Source organism: Stegodyphus dumicola, chromosome 1 (assembly GCF_044657685.1).
Source record: "Stegodyphus dumicola isolate Sdum_Otavi_A_Nest chromosome 1, ASM4465768v1".
Classification (NCBI taxonomy): domain Eukaryota; kingdom Metazoa; phylum Arthropoda; class Arachnida; order Araneae; family Eresidae; genus Stegodyphus; species Stegodyphus dumicola.
The window spans coordinates 200,030,475-200,055,498 of NC_140768.1; the positions used below are offsets into that span (position 1 = coordinate 200,030,475).

Sequence of the window (25,024 nt, forward strand, 5' to 3'; positions counted from 1 at the left end):
AACAATACCGATTCAAAACTGTATTCAATTGTTGTTTCTTTTTTAATCCAGTCTTCAGAAATTGATTGCAGTTTACTTTCTGTCCCCACTTTAGAAGAACATTCGACCAGCTTTAATATAGCACAGCTAATTATTAAAACTTTAAAAGAAAATGCAGTCCTTCTGGATAATTGCTTAGCACTTGGTGCCGATAATGCACCAAGTAATAGTAGGCTTGAAGATAAAAATAAGTTTTATCTTCATGTTAGAAGTTACTTCTGTCGAGTAAGTGATTACATACTACATAAATTTCAAGTCAACGATTAAGTGATTTTGCATGCTGAAGTTGCTGTTGTTTCTGCTCTAGCAAATGCATCTTTTTCTGGTATAAGGTACTTTTTAAACAGATTTCCTGTGTTACTTCATTTAGTCATAAAAGATGATGATATTGATGTTGCCATTGATAATATTGCAGTCGCAATTTTGCAGTTTACAATTAGAAAACTTGGATGAAGTTATAAAATCAGCTAGGAATGTCACCCAGTGGAGTTTAATTGGAAAACTGAAAGGTGCTGATCGAATTTTAAAATATAGTGAACTATCTAGAATTATATATGCCATCTTGACAGTTCCCCATAGTAATGCAGAGTGTGGGAGGATTTTCAGTGTTGTTGCGAAAACGAGGACTAAATTTAGATCTAATATTAGTGATGACACATTGGAAAAACTTTTATTAGCAAAAGCAGGCCTATGTGGCAATTGCTATGAACAAAATTATGTAGTTTCCTTCTTAACAAAAGCAAAATCTGCCACTGTTCATAACATTTGGATGAAAACTGATTAAAGTGTCTTTTTTTCCCTTAAACAATGCAAGTAATAAAAATGTTTCTTATGTGTAAAGTATTTTTGTGTTGCTTGCATTTAAGAATTAATAAATATTTAAAGTTAATTCATTATTAAAAACTATATTTTTATCATTTAAAAAGTCTTTTTAACAAAGGGAAAAATCTCCTGATTTTTAAGTGTCGTAGGTTGGCAAGTATGTATGATATAAAAACTACTTTTATTCAAGTTTTGATATTTGTCAACATTTTGTACACTTTTTTGTTGCTTAATTTATAAAACATGTTGAAAAATCATCTAAATCTATATAAATAAATGTATACAGTGCAAAGTCCGTAATCCGGACTTCAGCGATTCCGATTAAGGTTTTTTCTGGATTATAGATGATCAATTTAAATCTGGTGGCATGCAGAAATTATACAATTAAAAATATGAAACTGTAATTTATGAAATAAAGAGCAATTATAATCTAAAGGGTATCAAAATTTACAAAAAAAAAAGGCTTAATATTTATTTGTTTACTTTATTAAACATTTCTTTCAATGTAAGTTGTTTAAGTTGCTTTGTTTTTTGTGCTAAACGCACATGCATAGCACATGTGTAAACGCATTACGTGCATGCATAAAGCATACAAAAAAAAAGTTTGTGGCTTTGAGGTCCGGGTTATAGATCATTCCGGATAATGGATGTCCAGATTACAGACTTTGTACTGTATCTATTTTTCGAGTTTTGGAAAGAATGGAAGATGGGATGACCCCTGATCTACTGTATATAGCCGGATACTTTTGATTAGATAATGCATAAGACACAATAACACGCTGAACAAATACTAATTCACAAGTCAAACAAGAATCAGCATTATATTTTGAAAATTTTCACAGGACTAGTTTCGATGGTTTTACTGAACCACCATCCTCAGCTGCAAAACCACAAATGAACAAGATAGGAAATAATGATTAGATAAGATAAGAAAGCCTGGACAAGAATAAGCAAGGGGCGCCATCTGTTGATGAAACCAGAACTAAAACATAATTTCTTTAAAGGCCAACCGGCCTTTAACCCTTTGACGCGCACAATATTAGTTTTATAATTTTTTTAACTAAAAACTCTAGAAATTGAATATTATGATCCTATAGACAAATAATATATGAATTTAAAAAAATCTACTCTTGCCCATTGTTCTGTGGGTGGTGGTCGCACTATGAAACCACCGTGCGTCTAGGACTTTGAAACTTACTGATGTAGTAGGGGGGGAAAAACGTACCATTTTCCACGCGTGTTTGAAATAAATGACGAAATTTACAGATTTAAAAAAAATGTATGTAAGAATTGCATTATATATAATTTTTTTTACATTATTTTACAAAGTAAATCGTCAGAAAAAATTAAAAATTAAACATTTATGTAATTTTTCTATAGCAGTGAAAATATACGTACCTACATAATAAGGACATTTGGATAAATGGAATAAAAAAAAACTCAATAATATAAAGATAAAAAAAAAGAACTCTCTCTTTTTTTTTTTTTTTTTTTTTTTTGACACTGTTCAAAGCATGTTTTGTCTCTTTGGTACATGTATAGACCCACACTGCATATTTCACACATACATCTTGTTCTATGAGGTTTCTTCCTTGTGCTATAAAATGTACACTGCATGGATTTAAATTTCACTGGTATATGTCCAGTGTTATTTAGTTTCTTTTCATCTGGCTCATGAAATTTATGATTTTTATGTTAATGGGGGGCTTGGTCTTTTTGGCTTTGTACGGATCGTTCCTTTCCCATTCATACTTATTTTATTCATATTTCGTCCCAAAATATTCAGAAAATATTTTTAATTTAAATGAAACTTTTATGCAATTTCTATTTTTAATTATAGCAAAGTATATTTACATTAAATTTAAACCACAGGAAATAATTTATAAAATAACAATACTAGCTTGGGAAGCAAGTGTGTTGATGTCAGAGAAAAGTATTTGGAAAAGAAAGACCTTTTTACTGGGCAGGTGCATGTATTGTTTAATAATAAAATAACCCTGTGGTTTCAAAGCCCTTTATCTATATCCGGTTAAAAATAAACATTCCTATTTGAAAAGCAAGCGAACGCCGTTGAGAAGCAAACGCCAGTGGTTTCAAGGCGTGACCACCGAGACTCTAGAGAATTGTAAGCATTGTGACACAATGCTCTAGTGGCGCACTGATCGCGCCCTGAAACCACATAGCAAATGCCATACATATAGAGAGGTTTTTTTATATATGCAGTTTAATTACTGCAATTTTTTATTGTTGATGATAGAAATCATGATGTGCGATGACTAACTTTTGAAATTTAAAGTTTTTTATATTAATAAAAGGAAGTTATTTTGTCTCATCGAAAACGAATTTTAAAAGACATTCGATCTGAAGTATTAATACCTAAAACATATATGATTCTACAGTCATTTTGTATTATTTAGATGTAAAAGATCAGTAATCAATTCATTTTACTCAAAAATTTCAGAAAAAAGAGTAGGAAAAAAAAAAAAAATTCGGAAAATGGTGGTTTCAAAGCATGACCACCGCACATCAAAGGGTTAAAGAAATTAATTATGTTTTAGTTCTGGTTTCATCAACAGATGGCGCCACTTGCTATTCTTGTCAAGGCTTCCTTATCTTATTTAATCATTATTTCCTATCTTGTTCATTTGTGGTTTTGCAGCTGAGGATGGTGGTTCGGTAAAACCATCGAAACTAGTCCTGTGAAAATTTTGAAAATATAACGCTGATTCTTGTTGTTTGACTTCTGAATTAGATAATGCTTGTCTTATGTAGTACAAAGTTTGATTTCCAAAATCCTTGGGACTTAGGCTCTTCCAAATTTTGGAAATTTCTGGATTTTAGATCATTGATTAAATCTAGTAAGATGACATGTAGAAATAATAAAATCAAAAACATGAAATAGTTGTTGATAAAATAATAGAGCATTTATGACTTGAAAGGAATCAGAATTTTGGAGGCATAAAAAAGACCTCAATAGTTATTTATTTGTTTTATTAAACATTTCTTTCAATATAAATCGTTTAACCCTTTCAGGGGCGCAATGTTATGATTTTTTAAAAGTTATGAAAAAGTAGGCATAATGACATGCAATGGTCCTATAGACAACATAAATGAGTTTAAAAAAAATTTTTTCGTCCCCCTTTATGGAGAGGGGACCGGCCTTGAAACCAGCGCCCGTCTAGAACACTTAAGACTAGACATTTGCTTATTTATCTTTACTTTGCTGAAAAGTATCTAAACGTAACCCAAATCTCAGATTATACTAGTAAATTACTGAACAACTAATAAAGTAAGTAATATTTGCATAAACACACATTTTTAATTATAAGTAAAAAATTTAAAACAGGAAACAAAAAAGTATGAGACAAAAAGTAACTAATAATGCACTAAATTACTTGCATAAAACTATGAAATATTTTTAAAAATTATGTTTAAAACTAAGAAAATTTTATGTAAAAATAAAATAAATTAAGATGCATACAATTATTTTACTATGAACTAGAAGCATGAGAAAAGCGACCGCTAAGAGAAGCATAATAAAAACGCAACTACGAGTGTTTTTCAGTGTGCTCTGTGTCTCTGTAAAAAATAAGAAATGTTTTTTCCCTCTCTCAAAAGTTCCATAAATCCTCATCTTTGAAGCCACTCAAACGAAGATATTGTGCAACTGTGTACAGCAGTGATCCGAAAGCAATAAACACAGCTGCAAAAAATCTCGCGACTGCGTCATCTGATCATTTCTTCGATGTCCCAGAGGGGCGGTGGTTTCATACTGAAACCGCAATGAAAACATTCAAATTTAAAAGGGTTCCATTACTTTTTTTTTTTTGTGAACTAAGGACAATTCATTACTCATTGATGCCTGCTTATAAAATATATTTTGGAAAAATTAAAATTTTTTGGGTTTTTTGCTTTTAAAATGCTTCAAAAAGAGTAGGGTGCAAAAGAAGCTATTTTTGAATGATTCGTATCAATTAATGGATGCTCAGAAAGGTTTGCTGCTGTCATCTGTTATCAGCTTTAAGAAGTAATTTAATTTTAGCAGCAGTTTTGAGGGGAAAAAAAAACCAAATTTTCTAAATTAAAAAAAAAAATGTTGAAAATGCGGTTTCAGGGTTAAGCTGTTCTCTCTCTTTTTTTTTTTTTTTTTTTTTTTTTTTTTTTGTGTGTGTGTGTGTGTGTGTGTTAATACTTTCTCTTAAATTTCATAGACAGACATAATTTCTTGTTTAATTTAAGTTCCATTGTTTAAGTCATGTAATTGCTGTGTCAAGAATTCCCATTGAACTATCTATCAAAATCTTTTTTCTTTGATATTTTCTTCACTATTGGTGCCATTGTTTCTTTGGATTTAAAATCATACTTTACATTTCACTGTTCATTAGTTGATCAAGACAGTATCATCACAATGGAAAGCTTCTACATCTTCATTTATTGCTGTTTCTTTACAAATTCCATTCATTTGAAAATTTTATCTTTTGCTTCCGATATCACAAACCTTCAAATTTTCAGCTATAATCATCATCACCACCACCACCATAAAATACAGTAGCTGGTCATAAATTCGACCAAGTATGGTTTGAAATATATGCAGGTATATCCTCCTATGACCTTGTACAAGGTTGTTCAATAAGTTCGCAGACCGCCATCTATTCGTCAATATTAGACCTAAAACTTCGATGCCATTTTCATATTTGTTCTTTCTTAGGAACATGTCAAAAGTTTCATTTCGATCTGTTAATTTATTCATTGTTTAACCGCCCCTTATATCTAACGTGTTGTGGCTTTTTTCAGGTATGGATAAAATTGAGCAACGTGCAGTTATTAAATTCTTTGTAAAGAAAGGTTTAAAGGCAATGGAAATTCATACCGAAATGGTGAATGTGTTGGGTGAATCTGCTCCTTCAAGAACAATGGTTTGCAAGTGGGCTAGTTTATTCAAAAGTGGTCGTACCAGCCTTGAAGACGATCCGCGAGAGGGACGTCCAAAAACTGCATCAACACCGGAAATCATCGGAAAAATACAAGGTATGGTATTGGAAGACCGTCGATTGACTGAAAGAGATTTAACAGAGGCTTTAGGCATTTCATTGGGCACAGTGAGCAATATTTTGAGTGTTAATTTGGGTTTCAAAAACTCTGTGCAAAATGGGTGCTGCATTCTCTAACGATGAAGCAAAAACACATTCGGATGCGACTTTGCGAGCAACATTTGGAGCGCTTTAAGAAGAATAAAACTGACTTTATCCATCGATTTATCACAATGGAAGAGACTTCGGTCTACCATCATGATCCTGAATCAAAACAGGAGGTTAAGGAGTGGTGTGAATCTGGCTCTTCGGCACCGAAGCGAGTTCGTGAGCAAAAATCAGCCAAGAAGGTGTTAGCATCAGTTTTTTGAGATGCAAAAGGAATTTTGTTTATAGATTACCTTCAAACTGGCAAAACAATTAATTCAGATTATTATTGTAACCTTTTGAATCAATTAGACGAAAAAATTCGTGAAGGAAGAACCCGGATTACAGAAGAAGAAAATAATTTTCCACCAAGATAACGCACCTGCGCACACAGCTCAAAAAACCATTTCTAAAATAACTGAATTGAAGTACGAATTGTTGCAACATCCAGTCTATTCACCAGATGCCATGGAGGGATATTTTGCAGAGCTGCCGAAAAACCACTACAGTCAAGGGATCCATAAATTAGAAGACTGTTGGAATAAGTGTATTGAAGTTGAAGGAAACTACGTTGAAAAATAAAGTCATTTTTACAAATAAAAATTGGTTTCTTCATTTCCGTCCTGCGAACTTATTGAACAACCTGGTAATATACCCCACAGCACATTCTGTGTTCAAATATTTCAATAATTCTTGAAGGATTCTGCTCCTGTTTAAAAAAATCTTAGTATGGGTTTTAAAAAGTTTCTGTATTTCCACATTTCAACATGTGCGCAATAATTTGATATCCATAGGCTAAATGATGGATGTACGGTATGGAAAAAAGAATGAGATGGGGTAGCTTATTCTAAATTTTTATTCAAATCTTGCTGAGCTTCCAGTATGAAATGATTTTCAAGCCAGTCATTCATTAACATTATGTCACCCATGCTTTTATTTGAAAAATAGATCACTCGGAAAATCTTTACTCCAAGATTGTATATATATTTTTTAATTGTGAAAAGTTTATATTTGTGCATTCCTGTGGAATTTGCATGTTCCAAAATCACCAATTTCACTTTGGAATTCTTGAAAACAGTTGGGACATTATCTGCAGAGATCACCAATGTATTTCAGGGTTAATTATTTCAGATTTTATAAAAAAAGATCAGTTTTGTTAGCATTATAAGCACTTGTCAATATTGCTCTGGAGATAACTTTTGTCAGTCTGTAAATTATTCAGATAACTTTTCTCAGTCTGTAAATTATTCAGTTGCTTCACAATATGGTGGTTTTTAAGTTTGGTTAACCAACTTCTTGAATATCTGCACTTAGTTTTTAAGTCCATTTTTTCATGAAATATTTTGGTTTGAGTGATTTGTATTACATTCATCAGTAGCGTGTCCTCGCTGTGACATTGTCTCAGCCATTCAATGATCACTTTGTAATGATTTTCACTTGTAACATAACAAATTTGTCTGTTGTTTTAATGCAAGTAGAGTGTCAGAATCCACAAAAAATTATAGAAAAAACATTTTTCTTTTTTTAATGTTATATATATTTTAAGCTAAATCAAACTAGAAAGTTAAAGAAGAGCACATTTGTTTTGTTAACTGAACTTAAGTTCCTCAGAAACTAATTTTTTCTCCCTTCTCTGCTACGATGCCTACAAAAGGGAAACGAGCATGTGCAACATCCCTTTCCAAGCAAAAATGCCTCAGGTCTTCACTTAATCAGATAGAAAAATACTAATCTCTCACAATACTGAAGGGTCAAAAGTGTAGTCATGGCCATTGTCAATCAACATATTGTCATTGGCATGATTCTTTTGCCAGCAGGTGTTTGAAAGTGACGTATAGGAATCTTAGTTGGGAGAAAAATCATTTTTATTGCACACCATCTTTCTGTTAAACATTACATTCCCCTTTTTTAAACTTGTTCCACCTCCTTAGTTGTCTCAAAATCTGGATTTTGGACTTTGTACTGTAATAATTGCTTGATTTTCTGAATGTGTGTCTTTTCATACACAATATATGTTCAGTTAATTTTACTCTTTTTATCTTGTGTATTTAATAAAAATGAATGTATATTTTTAGGGAGTTTTGCAGTCGTTTTAGAAATGAAGAAACAATACTGTTTGTCTTGAGGGTGATGGTTGGTTTAATCATTTTATATGATCATGTTCACCCAGTTGGAGCCTTCGCAAAATCTGCACACATAGATGTAAGTGTTATATTTAATTTTATATGTGACTATTCCTATGAAATTATATATCAAAATAAAAATATTTTATGTCTATAATCTTAGGTCAAAGGATCCATAAAAGTTCTGAAAGATCAGCCACCTAATGTTGTTGAAGGTCTTCTTAATGCCCTCAGGTTATTATTCAATCTTTAATAAAAAAAAACTTTTTGAATAGTTTTGTTTTATATTTTGTTCCTTTTTATTATCTGGAATAACATAAAATGTTACTTCTGAAAGGAAACACCCTGTATCCTAACACAGGGTGCTTTGCTTGCAAGAGGCTCTGGGTTAGCATTTACAGTGAGCATGTTATATACAATAGAAAAATGTAATTGTACTTTCCAGATGTAAGATATCCAATTTAATATGTGTGTTGCTTATTTTATTGCAAATTCCAGGAGTGATTACATTATTTCTATAAATATCGTGCCAACACAACTCTCCTAATTGTTTGAATGAGCTGAATGTGACTAATGTCATCAATAATAGAGAGTATATTCTTTATGACTTTCTGGATTGTGTATGGTTTAATGGCCTTTCAGTAAACTGTAAGAAGTCTGGATCTATGATGTGGGAATCATAGCACCTATAATTCTTTTGGGATAGACTTTACACAAGTGTAGACTGTAATATTAAGGTTAATAATCAGCTTATAACCAAATTTCCTTCTGGCTGACAGGTTGTCAGTCAAATTGGTTGTATATCGGCCAGGTATTTATTAACAGCATTGTTTTATATGAAGTAGTAGTATGTTAGTATTTTTTTTACCTTTCTGATCTTTCTGCCAACTTTATATTTTGTTTTTAAAATATTTTTTATTCTAATCATTTTTTATTTTTCATATTAGGAAATGTTAAACATTATACAGTTAAATTCTAGGGTTCTCTGCATTTAAATTTATTAATTATTCACACCGTTATTAAATACACAAAACTATAAAGCTTAATTACGCTATTGGTTCTGCTAAAATAGTACTAAATGTAATTTAAACAAGAAAATACAACCAGAAATATTGTAAACATTTAGTACAAATGTAATTTACAATATCAATTGTAATACTTGCTTGTGCTGGGCTGTGGATCGTCACAGCTATGTTCTTGAGTCGAGATAGATATTTTGATGATAAAGAACCTTCCGAGCTTAATTTGAACAGATTATTTGTTTCTATTTCCTTAGTACCGTAAAATCCCTCGTAACTGTGAATATCAAAATAATGGCACTTTTGTAAGTCTAGCTTTAAATCCAAAATTTAGGCCGATGAAATAAAATGCATATGATAGGCTAACAATCTTAAGGTTTAGATGTTGAAAACCTTTGTATTATGTAAGGTCGGGGAAATATTCTGACAGCTGCGTACGAGAAATGCCTTCTTTTCAGGTACTCATAAACGATAGTGGCTAGATGGGTATGAGCATTATCATCCATTTGGAGAAAATCATGATCAACTGCTGCAGTATAGTGTCTCACTGTGGGATGCAGAACTTAATTTCAATTATAAGAACCATTTTTAAAGATATACACCCGGGAATAGTATCCTTTTGAAATTCCATCCCATACCATGATGCTGCCATCTCTTGAGTGGGTGATATTCAACAATGTTATGGGCCTTATTCTGTATGCATCATTCTCTCCAGACCATGACATACTTATCTTCTGATTCCTGGACTCATCCATGAACAGGATGTTGCACAAATCTAAAGGAATCTGTTTGAAATGTTAATGTCACCATTTTACTTTTCCTTCTCTGGACTGGTTGGTTAATGGAACACAAGCACTTGGTACTCAGATGTACAATCTCTGCATGTCATGCACAGTACTGGCAGATATATTCTGACCAAGTGATGCTGCTAACATGAAAATAACAGTTCTGGAGATCTCTCTGGCTACTATAGCAATGTATGTATCTTCAAAAATGATTGTAACCCTTAATCTATCAAGTCCAAACCTCTGAATAATTGTTTGACTTGTTTGGAACTGTTTCCATATTCAAGATATTATGATATAATCAATACTAAAGAAAAGAGCAACATCTTTGATTGACTATCCTGTGTCAACTTTTTCAAGAGCATACAGCTTTCACCATCTACCATTCATTTTCTTTCAGCCATAGAAACATAAATATCATAAGAAATTACCCCACAGAAGTTATAAACACTTCTCATCAGCATTTAAATTAACCTTCCCAAACCCCTCAGAATGCTAGTGCCATCAATGACTACCTAATTAGCATATGCTTGGACAGTTAATCATGATTGGTTTTATCATATGGATAAGATTGACATTGATTTTTAACCATTCAAACTCCACCTTCAGAAACTGTTAATTTACATTTAGTGCCAGTATGTGCCTTTTGGAAACCAGTTTAGAAAAAAATATACAACTGTCATCTCTTCCCCCTCCCCCCCCCCCGAAAAAAAAGATTAAATTTTCGTCAACAGAACATAAATATCTCATATGTGCAATTTTGCTTACGGTGTAAAATCACTGTGAATTTGACCATGTTATATAATAATGCTCTAGTAATGTCTAATAATCCTACACATTGCAATAGTTACTATTAACACAAAAGTCATTTCTTTATTTGTAATTTTTTGTGTAAGTCAATGACCAAGTGTAATATATTTTTTATCTCATGTACAATACTGGGTTGCAGTGGGATTATTTCAAGCATGATTGATTCAAAAAGTCTGAGAGAATTCTAACTAGCTCTTTAATGATTGTTGCGTTATCTGTAAAGAATTCTGATCTCTAAACTGTTCTAAATTTGAGGCCAGTTTCCTCTTGAATGCGGAAAGGAATTTTTATTGAAAAGAATACTTTATGTAAATAAACTATGCATAGTAAAACAACTGAAAGATTTTCCTGCTATGTTTAATCACTGGTACATTCAGCTAACTGAGATATTCCCAGATCTGGTGTACTGGACTTCAAGGTATTTGTAAACAGGAGGTGAAAGCCTCGAGCATTTTTAGTTATAGAACACAAAGGACGTTTGTCTGGATCTGTGTAGCCACATGTACATTCTGTACCATATGTATTAGCTCCTTAGTAAATGAAAACCTAGTATCTCCTATATCTAGTTTATATTATTGAATTGAATCCTATATCTAGTTTATATTATTTTCTTATTATCTTCTGATAAACATTTCTTTTCAGAAGTTAGCAGTAACAGTAACAATTTTATAAGTTGGACTCAGCTCCAGTAAAATTGCATTCAGAATTGTATTTTTATTTGTACACATTTTTATGCTTTCTTTATTTATTAATTACTGTATGTAGTATTAATCATTATTATAGATTACATATTTATATTACATAGGGAATGTTCTTTTTGGTAGTTTGTATTAATGATAGAAGTGATGTCATTTTTGTGTATTTTTTATTAAAGCAGAGCAATAAACAATAAATAAGTAATACATCATTAGAACCAATGGTCTCGGCAGTTATTTTTTTGGACATATTGGACCTGCTGCAGATACAATATCTTTGTTGAGCCCACCTAGAGGGATTGTCTTGCTAAGTCAGGGGCGTCTGCTTTCAAATACAAGGTCTCCAAGTTAGGCGCAGATACAGTTTAAGACAGAGTAATATGTAATAAAGTTAAAAATAACACTGCAAATTAATTATTGATGTTTAAAAGGAAAAGGGCTGAATTGTTTTTTCATTTTTCTATTGAATATAATTATTTTAAATCGTAAAATTAGTGTAATCTTTTACAAAAATGTTAATAACATGAAATGATATGCTGCAAATTTGAAAGTATTATTTTAAGTTTTTTATAATTATAAATTTCAAATTGAAATTTTTCAGTCTGAGTTATGCTGAGCTAAGTTCTCAAGTGGCTAATTTTGGTATGTGATGCTAAACATTTAAAGATTAGCATTGTAAAAAAAAAATCATGTGTGTAGAAAATATGTTAGTACAAAAAATATAAATTGCAAAACATTGTAAAATTTGACATAGACCTTTGACAAAAATATCGTTCTCCCTTATTCTGAAAAGTCAGTGAATGTGAAATTTTAATTTGTTATGTGAATAATTTATTAATAAAAATTATTTCTGTAGCCAGGAAATGTACCTTTTAGCATTTTATTTAGGTTTACCCTTCCCCCCCCCCAAAAAAGTAATATTTTCTAATTTAATTTTTTTCTTATTTTATTTTATTATTACGTTAAGTAAATATAACATTAATGTGATCATATAATTTTATTGTTATAGTGGCCATTGAAGAGGTGATAAAAAATGTATAATTTTAAATATATCATAAAATATATCGAAAAATATATCATAAATTACTGTGCTCTTTCATTTGTAAATCTGTCTGAATATTTATATCCCATGTGTGGTAATTGACTTTTGTCCATTTGGATTTGAATACAATATATCTTGTGTGCAAACTAAGCAAGATACTCTGCATTCATTGTACAAGGTGGTGTACAACTTTGCAGTGGAACAGAGAATGACTTAAAAGATCTATAAAAACTAAATAAATGTCATGCTATTAAAAAATACAGAAATTGACCAGATGCCATAACATATTGAATGGTGGGAATAAGGTAGTGTACTAATGAAGTGTTTTGTAGTATATTGAAATACATCGTCACTTACATCATCAATTATGACAGTGGCTGATGCACAGCAAGCTGTAATGAGTATTGTAGTTTTATGCTGTTAGTTTTCCCTTTTGGTTTTGCAGAGCCAATGTTGAGGGCTGCATTCCAGAAAATACCACTGTAGACATTATGCAGATATGCTTTTTGGTATGTAGCGCAAAACTTGATTTTGAATTGTATGCCTTTAAATTTACTGAAGACATTTCATACTGAATTTGTGTTAAAATTTGAAGTCTCTGTCTGTGTGTTGTATGGTGATAAAAATTGTTTGTCTGTTACTTATTACTTTCATGCAAAGTTGTGCACACTTTTCTAAATGCTTATTATATATTTGCTTTTATAATTGGTACTGAAGAAAGTATAAGGAAATGTAAAATAACATCAAAGATATGCTCCCCGAAAAAACTTATGTAAATATATAGATAATAGTTACAAATAGTAGTGGTATATTTTATAGATTGACATAGTAATACATTATAAAATGAAAAAATAAGGTAAAGTCATGAAATAAATAAAGAATAATAATGAAAAATAATATTATGCACGAGATAGGATTTGCTATTCTAAATAGAGTACAAAGTCATTAATTATGCCAACATAAATATGCATGCAGACACTGTATTTGTGTTCCCTTAAAGTTGAAAAAAATCATGTAAATGCATAAAAAAGTAATGTTTTATTTTTGTTTCTTGAAATCTAGATATACTACAAGACATCTGAATGATGAGTCAACTCCAAAGCATATCAAAAGCTTATTAGCTTGAATTCTACTGGCAACTTTCTCACAAAATATGCTCACTTTTCCTTAAAGGAGGTGTTGCTAACAGCTAGAAGAAATGGCATCTCCCTGTACACTGAAAAGAGTTTAGAAACTGAATGTGAATACTATGTTAAAAGCTTCTGTGTAACAAATGTGTTGCATTCTTGGATATACATGATTATGCCTTCAAGAGTCGTACACATCTGCATTATCATAGCATAAAGCAATCTTGTGCATTTTTCTTTTGCTTCATTTTTTCCCCCTGAAAAGTTTCATGCATTTAATTGACAAATACTGAATTATTGTTGCATTTGTTTTAATGCTGTGGCTGCAAAGGCATGCAAGTGAAGTGTATATATGCTGATAGTATTTATTTTTAGAAAATTAACTTTGCTTCTTGCATATTCTTGTAAAATTATGTGGTAATAAACATCTTTTTTAAATTTCTATTTTAAGACAGAAAATCACGTTAATCATAGTACTTTTTCTATTTTTATGACTATTATCACTATGACATTTTCTTTGTTTAAAATTTTTGTGAGAATCTACAGTAGAAAGAATGTCCAAAATGAAGTTTGCAAGGGTTTGCATCTAGAAGAAATTTTATTTGAATATAACAACCTATATGCTGTGTTTCATGATGGGTACCATATTTAGTTTGCATTACAGTTGAAGCAGTTATCTAAATATGATTGCATAGTGCAATGCTAATTTTATAAAATGGAGTGCCTGTTTATTCAACCACCATCTTGTCACTATTTTGATGTCATTTTTCTGAAATCTTTGGCCACTATCATATATCTTGAGAACAGAGATGATTTACTTGGTATCAGATCAGAAATATTTGGTTGATGCTAATAGTCCAAAGGCTTCACCAAAAAAAATCTTGCAAAAGTTCTCGAAATAAGTACTTATATGTGAACAAAAATTAGCTTGGAAGAATAAGACACATTTTTTTCCCATCAGCCCATGATGATAATATGTAATTGCAGCTATTAAACATTTACTTCATTTCAAAATTTTTGAAGTATTTTTCATTGCAAGACCATTATTTAATGCCAAGAGATTTCCACTTCTTAGAGAGTTTTATATTGCCACAGATTTTGAAACAAAACCAGGAACGTTTTTCAGATGCAAATTATCTAAGGTCTTGAAACAAAAAGGTTACAGGAATTCTCAAATTGCAGCAGCTCTCTGTGAGTGAACATCAGCATTGAAGAATAAGATGTCTTTAATCACCAACTCAGGTTAATAATATTTAACAATTATTTAATATACCAGTATTGTACTGTATACAGTTGCTTCAAATTGGAACCTTTTGCAATGTTTTTTCAGTGTGAGATTTTGACATCTGGTTTAGTCCCTATCTGATGCCAAGTGATTTTAATTTCTTTACAGCTTCTAAAACATCTTGCACTAGCCATTACTGAGGATGTCAAAACAGAATACTTCAAGATCCAGGATATCATACTTTATGAGAGAGTCGTAAAAACGTTTATCCTAATTATGCAAAAAATTAGGAGTTCATGATAGAACACAGTAGATAGTGTATTATATCTAATTAAATTGTTGCTCAGGAAGTAATAACCCTTTTAAACTTATATTTGGAGTATCTTCAATATTAAAGGGGTCAAGATCTGATGTCTTTAAAAAAAATGTCAGAAAGTGCATATTATATATATGCTTGTGTATATTTGTATGTGTACAATGAGCTTGTAAATCACGGCTTCTTTGTGCATCTCATTGTCCTAGTCAATCCATCTCATCATTTAAATTCACTGGAGTCATATTCCGGGTATTTTTTGACATATTTGTGTGTGCAATTCTGCAATGACTGAATGGCATAAAGATTTTATTTTTTGTGTCATATAGTGCGTATCTGTAATTAATTCCATAAACTGAAATTATGCTCGAAATACAACATATTTCTAAATGAAGATATTATCTTCATGTGCCTCTTTATTTTCTTGTATTCAGAACTAAGCACTAATTGTTTGGGTGAATTTTTATCCTTAAATAATACTGTACTTGTTTATGAAATTAAATGTCAGAATGGTTCTCATAGTGAGAATTATTAATATTTTAATCAATTAGTTATATGGTATAGATACATGTGACATTCATAGTTTACTTTTTATGCTTAATTTAAGAAATTACTTTGCAGTCTTCATTATAGCTCATTTATTGAGTTAGTACCTGAGTGATTATGATTTTATTATAAATCACTTCAGCTATGGGATAACATTTTAATTATTGTAGATGACCATTTGAAATTATACCTGATTTCGAGTTGTTTGGTTAAATCACTAAAATTAAAAATGATTAAGCTAAAAATTTCAGAATATGATGAACGCTCTGTAAGATGACTACGTGTATTTCTAGATTTTGATTCGTGAGGAGGGTGTAATTAATGTTAAGGAAGATGACATTAACCTCCATTAATAGTCATGAAGGTTAACGATTTGCATAATAAGTTTTATCACATCCAAGGCTAAATTTTAGTCTGCTAAAGAAAAGCATTGAAATATGGTATATTGGTTTATTTGTTATTATAATAAAATTGGAAATTGCTTGTAAAGATGATAAACTGATAATTTAGTTAAACAAAAGTTAGAAAAATTAATTTTTTATGGATTTTTTTCTGAAAAAATTTAAGAGAATAATAATACTTAAAATTATGGAAAGCAGGTCTTACATTTAAGACAAAAACAATTAACAAGAACCATATGTTACAAGTTTCAGTTAACTACAAAAACATTAACATACATTATACAGTACAAAGTCTTTAATCCGGACTCGTCGGGACATCGGCAATTCTGGATTAGAGGTTTTTCCGCATTATAGATCTTCAATTTAAATCTGGTAAGATGATATGCAGAAATTATAAAAGTAAAAATATGAAACCGTAATTTATGAAATAAAGAGCAATTATGATCTAAACAGTATCAAAATTTACAAAAAAAAAAAAAAAAACTTTATATTTATTTGTTTACTTTATTAAACATTTCTTTCAGTGTAAGTTGTTTAAGATGCTTCCACAAAAAATTCAAAATGTACCTTTTTCTTATTGCTTATGTCATATACAGTTGACTTTTCAAACCTGAACATATTTTCGTACAGAACTTTGAGATACTCTCTGAAAATAATGTAATCCAGGCTTTATGAAAGGGGATATTGCAGGGTTGTTATTTAAAATTCCTTTCACCCTCATTTTCTGCCATTGTAAACAAGTCGTATACCAGAGTTTACTGAATCTGTGTGTGTTCATTTTGTCACGTTCAACTATCAAAGCCATTTTGTAGTATGTATATTTAATTTTGCCAATTTTCTTCTGTTTCAGTATTTTTTAACTTAAACTAGTTGCCTTTGAAAAATATCATGTAGCTAGTTACATAACACACTGAGTACCCCATTGTTTTAACTTTAGAAACATAAGCATATTTTATAAACTTTTGCATGTTTTTACAAAAAAAATCACAAGCTTGAGTATATTAAAGAATTTTTTAATGGGATATTATAATCCTGTATTAATATAATTCTTTCTAACCAGAGAAAAATATCTAAATATAATATTACTTAAATGTTCTTCGAAGGTGGAGTTTCCCCAGCTGTCTCCTAGCTTCAAATTTCTGTTTAAACAGTGTTTAATGGTTACATATAAATTTATATTTCAGTTAAGCAGAGTTTTAATTTAATATTTTTATATGTATTACCTTATTGGTCGGAATATAAGTAACGCCTTAAAATTCGAAGGACTGGAAAAAGGAGGAAAAATGATCCCCGAATTTAAACTGGGGGAAGAAAAGAAAATATTGCTAATCAATTACCTGTAGTTTGAAATTTGCATTGTAATTGCACCATATTCTTAAATTTGATGAAGCTTTTTCTCTACACAGTCCTTTATTTTGGTGACAAAACAGAAAATCCACTTCCATAGAAATGAATAGCTTATAATAGTGGCCTAAAACTGAAATTGCATGCAGGCTGATTGTATGATCTGAAAAGAGCTGACGGGCGAGACGTTTTTTTTAAAGGAGGGAATGAAATGAAACTTTTTAATTAACAAAATAAAAAATATTTTAAATAATGAGAGAAATTTAACTAAATTTGAAATTTCTCTTATTAAATATTTATCACAACATACATAAACAATAACAACAATATCGCAAAAAAAAATTCTAATTTGTATTTATTTTCTATTTGAAATCAAAAGTTTGGTAACTGCGAGACATTTTTGTTCACTACACTTTTTACTTCAAATATACTGACAGCTAAATATTAAATTTTTCCTTGACAATTATTTCAAATAATTCTAATTTGTTAAATTAATCATTAAATAGCTTACTTTAATTTAAATTAAAAATAAATATATTATGAAAACTTTTCCAAGTGGGAGACAAAACTTAAATGTAAATAATAATAGCCTAGTCTCTTTCTGTTATTAATTAAATTTTTCTTGCACACTTAAATAGAAATATATATATGTGTGTGTGTAAATAATTATAAACATTTTTATTTCTTACAACTGCTTGACATTTGATGGTGTTTCAGTTCTGATAAAGTTTGTTGCTTTGAAAAGGATTTACTGGAAATTATCTTCATCGTGGATAGTAGATGTTTTTGGTCTGTCGAGTTCTTTCCTTACTTATTTTCTACTCTAGGTGGGATGCTGTTTGCAAACAAAGTGATCATTTATTAGCGCAAAAATTCATAACTTGGCTTATTCATTTTTTGACTAGTACAAATAAAAGTTAATAAAATCTGTATCTTCAAATTAGATTTATATCACATTGTAAATTAATTAGCTCCATTTATAGGTTTTCTTAGTGCATTATTCATGCTCAGTTTTTAACTAAAAAAAAACTAAACTCAGTGGGCCATAGCCTGCAGTGCCCTTTTCCTGCTTTCTGGACTTTTGGGTCCTGGAGAGCATCAGCATATGCCCTAGATAAGTGGTCAGCTTGTTGCAGGACCCTCGGTTATTAGTCCCCAAGCAAACTTTGTACTCATTTTATCGACCCACTTAAGGGATGAAAGGCTGAATCAACCTTGCCCGTCCCGGAGATCGAACCCCGGACCTGTGGTGCAGCTGCGTGACACGCTAGCCACTTCGTCACCGGGCATTATCATGTTCATTCTTAATGGAAGTAAAAATAATATAAACTCAGACTTCAAATAACAAAAATCTTCAAATCTTTGTAACAAATACATAATTGAAATGTCTTCGTGGGCCGCTTAAAATTTCTTCATAGCGCATGCAGCCCTCCATTTTAAGACCATTGGCTTATAGAATAACGAACAATTTGGAAGATAAAAAAGTCAAAAATGCCAACCATTTGGACAGTGTTATTATTGGAACCTTTACTAGTAGGAACTCTTTGGGCTGAGTTCTATAGTTTTAAATCCGGTAGAGAATCAGTTAGGCAAGCTGAGCCACCTAACTGATTATCATCTTGTATATTATCAAGTTATCATAATAATGCAGCTGATTTCTAAAGCTATTACTGCATTTTTGTTATTTCAAAATGAAAAATCAGGCCTTTTTGACTGCTTAGGTATGATGAAATATAATCATTTTAGTAAGATAACAGATATAAGACTCATCCTCATTTTCACCATTGAAATTTGGATAAAATGTGTGGCTTATATTTGGACTGGTATGATACTATCTGTTTTCTGTTTTTTAAACTCTTTTTGAAATTGAGATGGAAATCTTTCAGCAATATTGTTATCTTTTGTGTTACCTGCTCACTTATTGAAATCATTGTTATATTATCTTTTAAACTGTTACTTTTACCCTTCTTGGTAGAGTAATACCACTGTTGGTAGATATCTCAAATTATTCAGCCAAAGCTTTTTCTCTAAATTTTTGTCTTATCATGATTGCTGTTTTAAAAAAATTGAATTTCTTTTTTTGTTGTTTTAAATGGTGTACTGCCCTTCTTCCACCTTTGCTTCATAAGAACAATTGATTATTGATTTTCCAGAATGAAGTTTTCTGATATTTATAATTTTCACTTGAAGATAATGATAATTAAAATAATCTTCAAAGAAAAATTAAATATAAGTCATCAAATGCCGTAATATTGTGAAAACATGTCAGTTGAACAAACTGCCTTCCTCCCATCATAAGAGTAATGAAAAATATATTAGAAGCTGAACAAAGAGATAATTTTACATTAATAACATAGTGTTCTGTGTCCTTCCAGTTTTGCTCAGTTTTCAGAATGTTACTCAATTAATATTTTGTTCATGACCAGAAGTCATAATATCCTAGATTTTAATGCATTTAATACTAGAATGATGAAGAGGCAGTTTGGATTTAAATAGTAATTACTGTTAGTGAGATATACTCAAAGCGAATATGCTAAGAGTGAAATTTAATTGAATAAGACTGAATTTTTGTCTGTGTTTTGCTTTTGAAATTCAGTAAGCTCGTAGAAATGGGAAATATTTGAGAAGCAAAAATATGTAGTATTTTTGTGTTTACAGGTCATGAGACAGGATATAATTCGGTACTTTCTTCATTAGCAACATTACCTCTGAGGGGCTGAAATGAATGTGTGATAACCATAATTTTTGTCCCCCCCTGCTAAGTACTGTTGTATATATGTAAAAGCGTGTAAAAGATACTGTAATTATAAAAACATATTTGCTTTCATTGTACTTTTTTTTTTTTTTTTTTTTTTTTAATTTTACATTTGGCCGTAATTTCAATATTTGTTTCATACGTTAAATTTAACTTCAGATCTTATGTAAACATACTACAGTACAAAGTCTTTAATCCGGACGTCCATAATCTGGAATGATCTATAATCCAGATCTCAAAGCTATAAACTTTCTGCGCATGCGCATAACATGTTTACATATGCGTTTACGCATACGCATTTGATGTATAAGAGACGGTATAAGCTAGGCTAAAATTATCTAATTATCTATTTCAGTTAATGTTGCAGCTTGCGTTGTTCCTTAATCTTCGAATAGGATCCGGCTTATTACGTTTTGCAGACTGTTAGAGCAATTTTACAAAAAGTAAGCTTGAACTTTCGATTATGTCAGAAAGAGTTTCCGATTCTGGAGCTGCCAAAGAATCTACAAAACGAAAGCATGTTTCGATGTCCATCAAACAAAAAGTGGAATTGCTGCAAAAAATGGATAAAGGCATGTCCTTTGTTTCTCTAACCATTCCGAAATCTGTTTATCAAATTCACGCTGCTCTGCGGGGAGGGGGGACGTCGCGGTGCGCAATGAACTGGAAGTTGAACTGTCAGCGCTATCCTTAACTTCAGGGCAGATGTTTTTATTTTATTCGGCTTATAATTCCTTACTAAATGTAGTATTTCATCTCGATGTACTCCATTTTTGATATGATTTAAATCAAATTCCTCATCATTATAAATATCACGAATACAGATCAAATAGTGTTGTGGTTGCAATTTTCTAATTTCGATTAGGCGTAATGTATGCTTTATGCATGTGCGCGTTGAAAGAAATGTTTAATAAAGTAAACAAATAAATATTAAGCTTTGTTTTTGTAAATTTTGATACCCTTTAGATCATAATTGCTCTTTATTTCATAAATTACGGTTTCATATTTTTAATTTTATAATTTCTGCATGCCGTCTTACCAGATTTAAATTGATGATCTATAATCCGGAAAAACCAATAATCCGGAATCGCCGAAGTTTCGACGAGTCCGGATTAAACACTTTTGACTGTACTTATTATTTAAATATTCGAAATTTCTCTCTTTCATCACTTAAAATATGATAATTGAGTCATTTTCATGTTTGGGTGCACTAAAACTGATAATGTATGTATTCGAATGTTGATATATTTGTTTAGAATGCTAGTGTTGCTGATTTAAAAGAAAATATTTTACTTGTCAAACACACACCTCCCCCGCCCCCCAAAGAAAAAACAGAAAGCAGCATTTAGCATCATCTTCCCGTAATCTTTTTAATAAAAACATTTCAGAGATGGTGTTACGAATAAGAAAATACCTGCAATTCGCTTTATTATCACTCACATACCATGTATATTTATGTTGTTGTTTGATTGAAAAATTAAAGTATTACTGATCCTTTCAGTTGATTTTCAAAGATTTTAGGAGGTTGCAATTATATTGCTCAGAAATTTAGTTATTGTTGGATGTAAGTTATCATGTTGCCTTTGAAAGCAATTATGTTGCTTGATTTTTATAAAGGTTTTTTATGAATGTAATTAATGTCATTTGTTAATTTTTATAATGCTCAATAAATAGCTACTTTTAATTATAATCACTAATGTAAGCAGTTTTTGTTTAATGAAGAAAATATGTTGTTGAAAGTTTATTTTAGTCGGTGTGACAAACTAATAATATCTAAATGAAATCGAGTTAGATTTATTAATTTTTCTTCTATATGTATGCATTTTATGTATGTTAATGTTGAAAATTAGCCAAATTATAATCTAAATAGAATGAAATATTTGTTATTGAATAATAGACTGTAATGAATACATTTGCAGTTATATATCACAGTTATCTTTTGTATATGTCTAAAACAGATGCTTTAATGAATTGTTGTTATACTCTTAATCCTTATTCATTTTGCTCCTGGTTGATGTACTTTTGTAAGATAGTAAAAATGGAATATTATTTATTCTCCCATTGTTCACAGAAAATCATGTTTTCCATTTGAAATTGCAAATTTCATTGGTGTATATATATATATTTTTAAAAAATCTGAATCAAATGTGAATACATTTCTTCCTTTAAAAAAATAATAAGCTATAATTTAGTGCTGAGTAAAGTATTCAAATGCAAAGACTAGCTGTATTTTTTCCTCCCCCCTCCTGTGTTTCAGATGCTGTGCGTATTGCAGGAGTGAATAGCTATTTTTGCGGCTTAGAACACGATAAAAATTATAAAAATCATTGATAGCACGAAGTGCAATTTTTTGGGATACAAAAAATGATTGATTTGATTGATTTTTAATCACAGTGTTGTAATAATAAGTAAACACAATCCTTATATTTTTAAATATGTATAATTTTATAAAATAAAGTACATGAAAGTGATAACTAAAACAAACAAAATTTTAAGACCGTACATAAAGTAGCACAAATCAAATTAAATAAATTTTCTAGTAATTGTTATTACATGCATAAATTTATTGCGAAATTTGACCTCATAGTTCTTTTGCTAAATTATCTAATTTATTCAGGAACCCTGAAAACACATTTTGAAGTATTTAACTTAAGTCCATATTCGTTTAGTTTGTGTAAAACTTTGAAAATATGTTGTTTATGAAGCATTTTATACTCTGAGAATACTACAATGTCGTCTAAGTATGTGCAACAAAAATCTAGTCCTCGTAGCACTTCGTGCATGAAACGGTGAAACATTTGAGCAGTATTTTTGAGTCCAAAATTTAAGTAAGGTAACTCAAAAAGAACGAAAGGGGTAACTACTGCTGTTTTAAGTATGTGCTTTTCATATGCAGGTATGTGATGATAAGCCTTTGCCAGAGCTTAAATTGCGGCGGAGCCGAGCTCCGATACTTCTTAATTTTGGGGATAAATCATAATTCTAGGCGGAGCGCACTGGAGCTCTAAATATGAAGCATCCGGCACTTCTTTTATGTAACTGAACAACAATTTCAGTAGAAATTTGATCTCGAAAATTGTGTTTTTTTCAATAAAATTCTATTAAAAATCGCTTATTAAATTTTAGTTTATCTCTTTACATTTTATTTTTAATTATTTAATTACCTTAATCTTTAATTACTTAAATAAACAATGATAAATTAATTCTTATTTAATTAAATAATAATTATTAATTAAATAATAATTGATGACTGTTAATTAAGTTGATAATTATGAACTATTTAATTTTTTATTTATTAATGATTTTAATAGTCATTTTATTTATTTATTTACTCTTGTTCCTCTTTGCTGACGGTCTTCCATAGGGCTTCGGCACTTCTAATTTTAGAAATTAAACCCTGGCCTTTGCTGTATCTAATTTAGGAAACACTGTTTTGCTATGAAGAGATTGAGCTAAATCTTGTATATATGGAATAGGATATGAATCAAAAACTGTAACCTAATTAAGTGGTCTGTATTCTCCAACTGGTGTAATGCCAGTAGGCTTTTTATGTGCTACGTGTAGGGGTGATGGACCAGTTACTCTTAGAGGGTAGACAAATTCCCTGTTTTATCATAAATTCAAATTCCTTTTTTGTTTCCTGATAAACTTCAGGTCGCAGCTGTCTTGCTTTGGAGTGGACTGGTTGTTCTTTAGTTTCAATATGATGAACTATGCCATATTTGATTGCTTTGCTATGAATTAGAAGGATTAGTTAGTTCTGTTAATTGTCTAACAATTTGTTGATATTGAGGGCATTCCGAAACAGTCTTAACATTCAATTGAGTATTATGCTCCAATTTGCCGTTACTAGCAAGTTAATGTATCAACGATTCTCTCTCTTCTTTTTTTTTTTTTCTTCTTCTTCTTCTCTGTAAATCAACTACTAATTCAAAATGGGTGAGAAAATCGGCGCCTATTATGGGAATTAAAACACCAGCTATTATGAAAATCCATTTAAAATTTTGCCCAAGATCGGAAGTTAAGGCTAGTTGCTTAATGCCGTATGTTTTAATTTTAGTATTATTTGCAGCAAATAGCTGTAGAGTAATAGCAGTGAAATGCTTTTTTTTGGCACTGTAAGGCAGGAAATGTCACTACCTGTGTCAACAAAAAACTTCATGTTTGTATGTTTGTCATATATGTGTAATCTGTTGGAAATATTCGTTGCTATTCCAGTATCCATGGCTTATATCGGAATTGCAATGGAATTCAGTTTTCCGCCTGAAGTGAGCATGGAGAAGTATTTACGAGCATTAGTTTTAAACTTTTGGTGATAGTAACAATAAACCAGTGTTGCCATAATTTACATGCAAATTACGTTGCCTACTTTTTGAACGATTGGATTTTTATTGTATTGTTTGCGAGACAGTTGTTCAGTTTGCTTATTCTCTATCTGTTTGGCCATTAAGCTTAGTGCTGAACTTACTCTGAATTTTGTTCATTATTTGATGCTGCGCAAATAGTGAGTTGTGCATCATTTGTGATTTCCGCAAGCTTACCTGCTATCTGGGATAGACGAATTAAATCTGCATCGGAAACAGATACAATTGCTTGCAAATTGGAAGGATATCTTTGTATCCACAGATTTTTTCGGAAATTATCATGTATTTTGTTTGACGCTATCTCTTTCATATGTTTCAATAAGAAACTAGGTGTTTTGTCACCTAATTGTAATTTATTGTAAATCCGTAAAAGTTTACGGATTTGCTGTACTTCAGAATTTTGAAGTCTGTTTTTTAAAGTTAGATACAGGAAATAT

The 25,024-nt window shown here is 30.7% G+C and overlaps 1 protein-coding gene across 1 annotated transcript in view; it reads left to right on the forward strand.

Moving 5' to 3' along the window:
- Nucleotides 1-21,913, forward strand: part of LOC118204706 (CYFIP-related Rac1 interactor B-like) — a 167,117-nt gene extending 145,204 nt beyond the window's left edge. Inside the window, exons 8-10 of the mRNA XM_085824703.1 lie at nt 8,114-8,240; nt 8,325-8,395; nt 13,575-21,913. Coding sequence (XP_085680829.1) covers nt 8,114-8,240; nt 8,325-8,395; nt 13,575-13,638 — 262 coding nt within the window. The 3' untranslated portion in view covers nt 13,639-21,913. The remainder of the gene's footprint in view (nt 1-8,113; nt 8,241-8,324; nt 8,396-13,574) is intronic.
- The last annotated feature ends 3,111 nt before the right edge of the window (nt 21,914-25,024 follow it).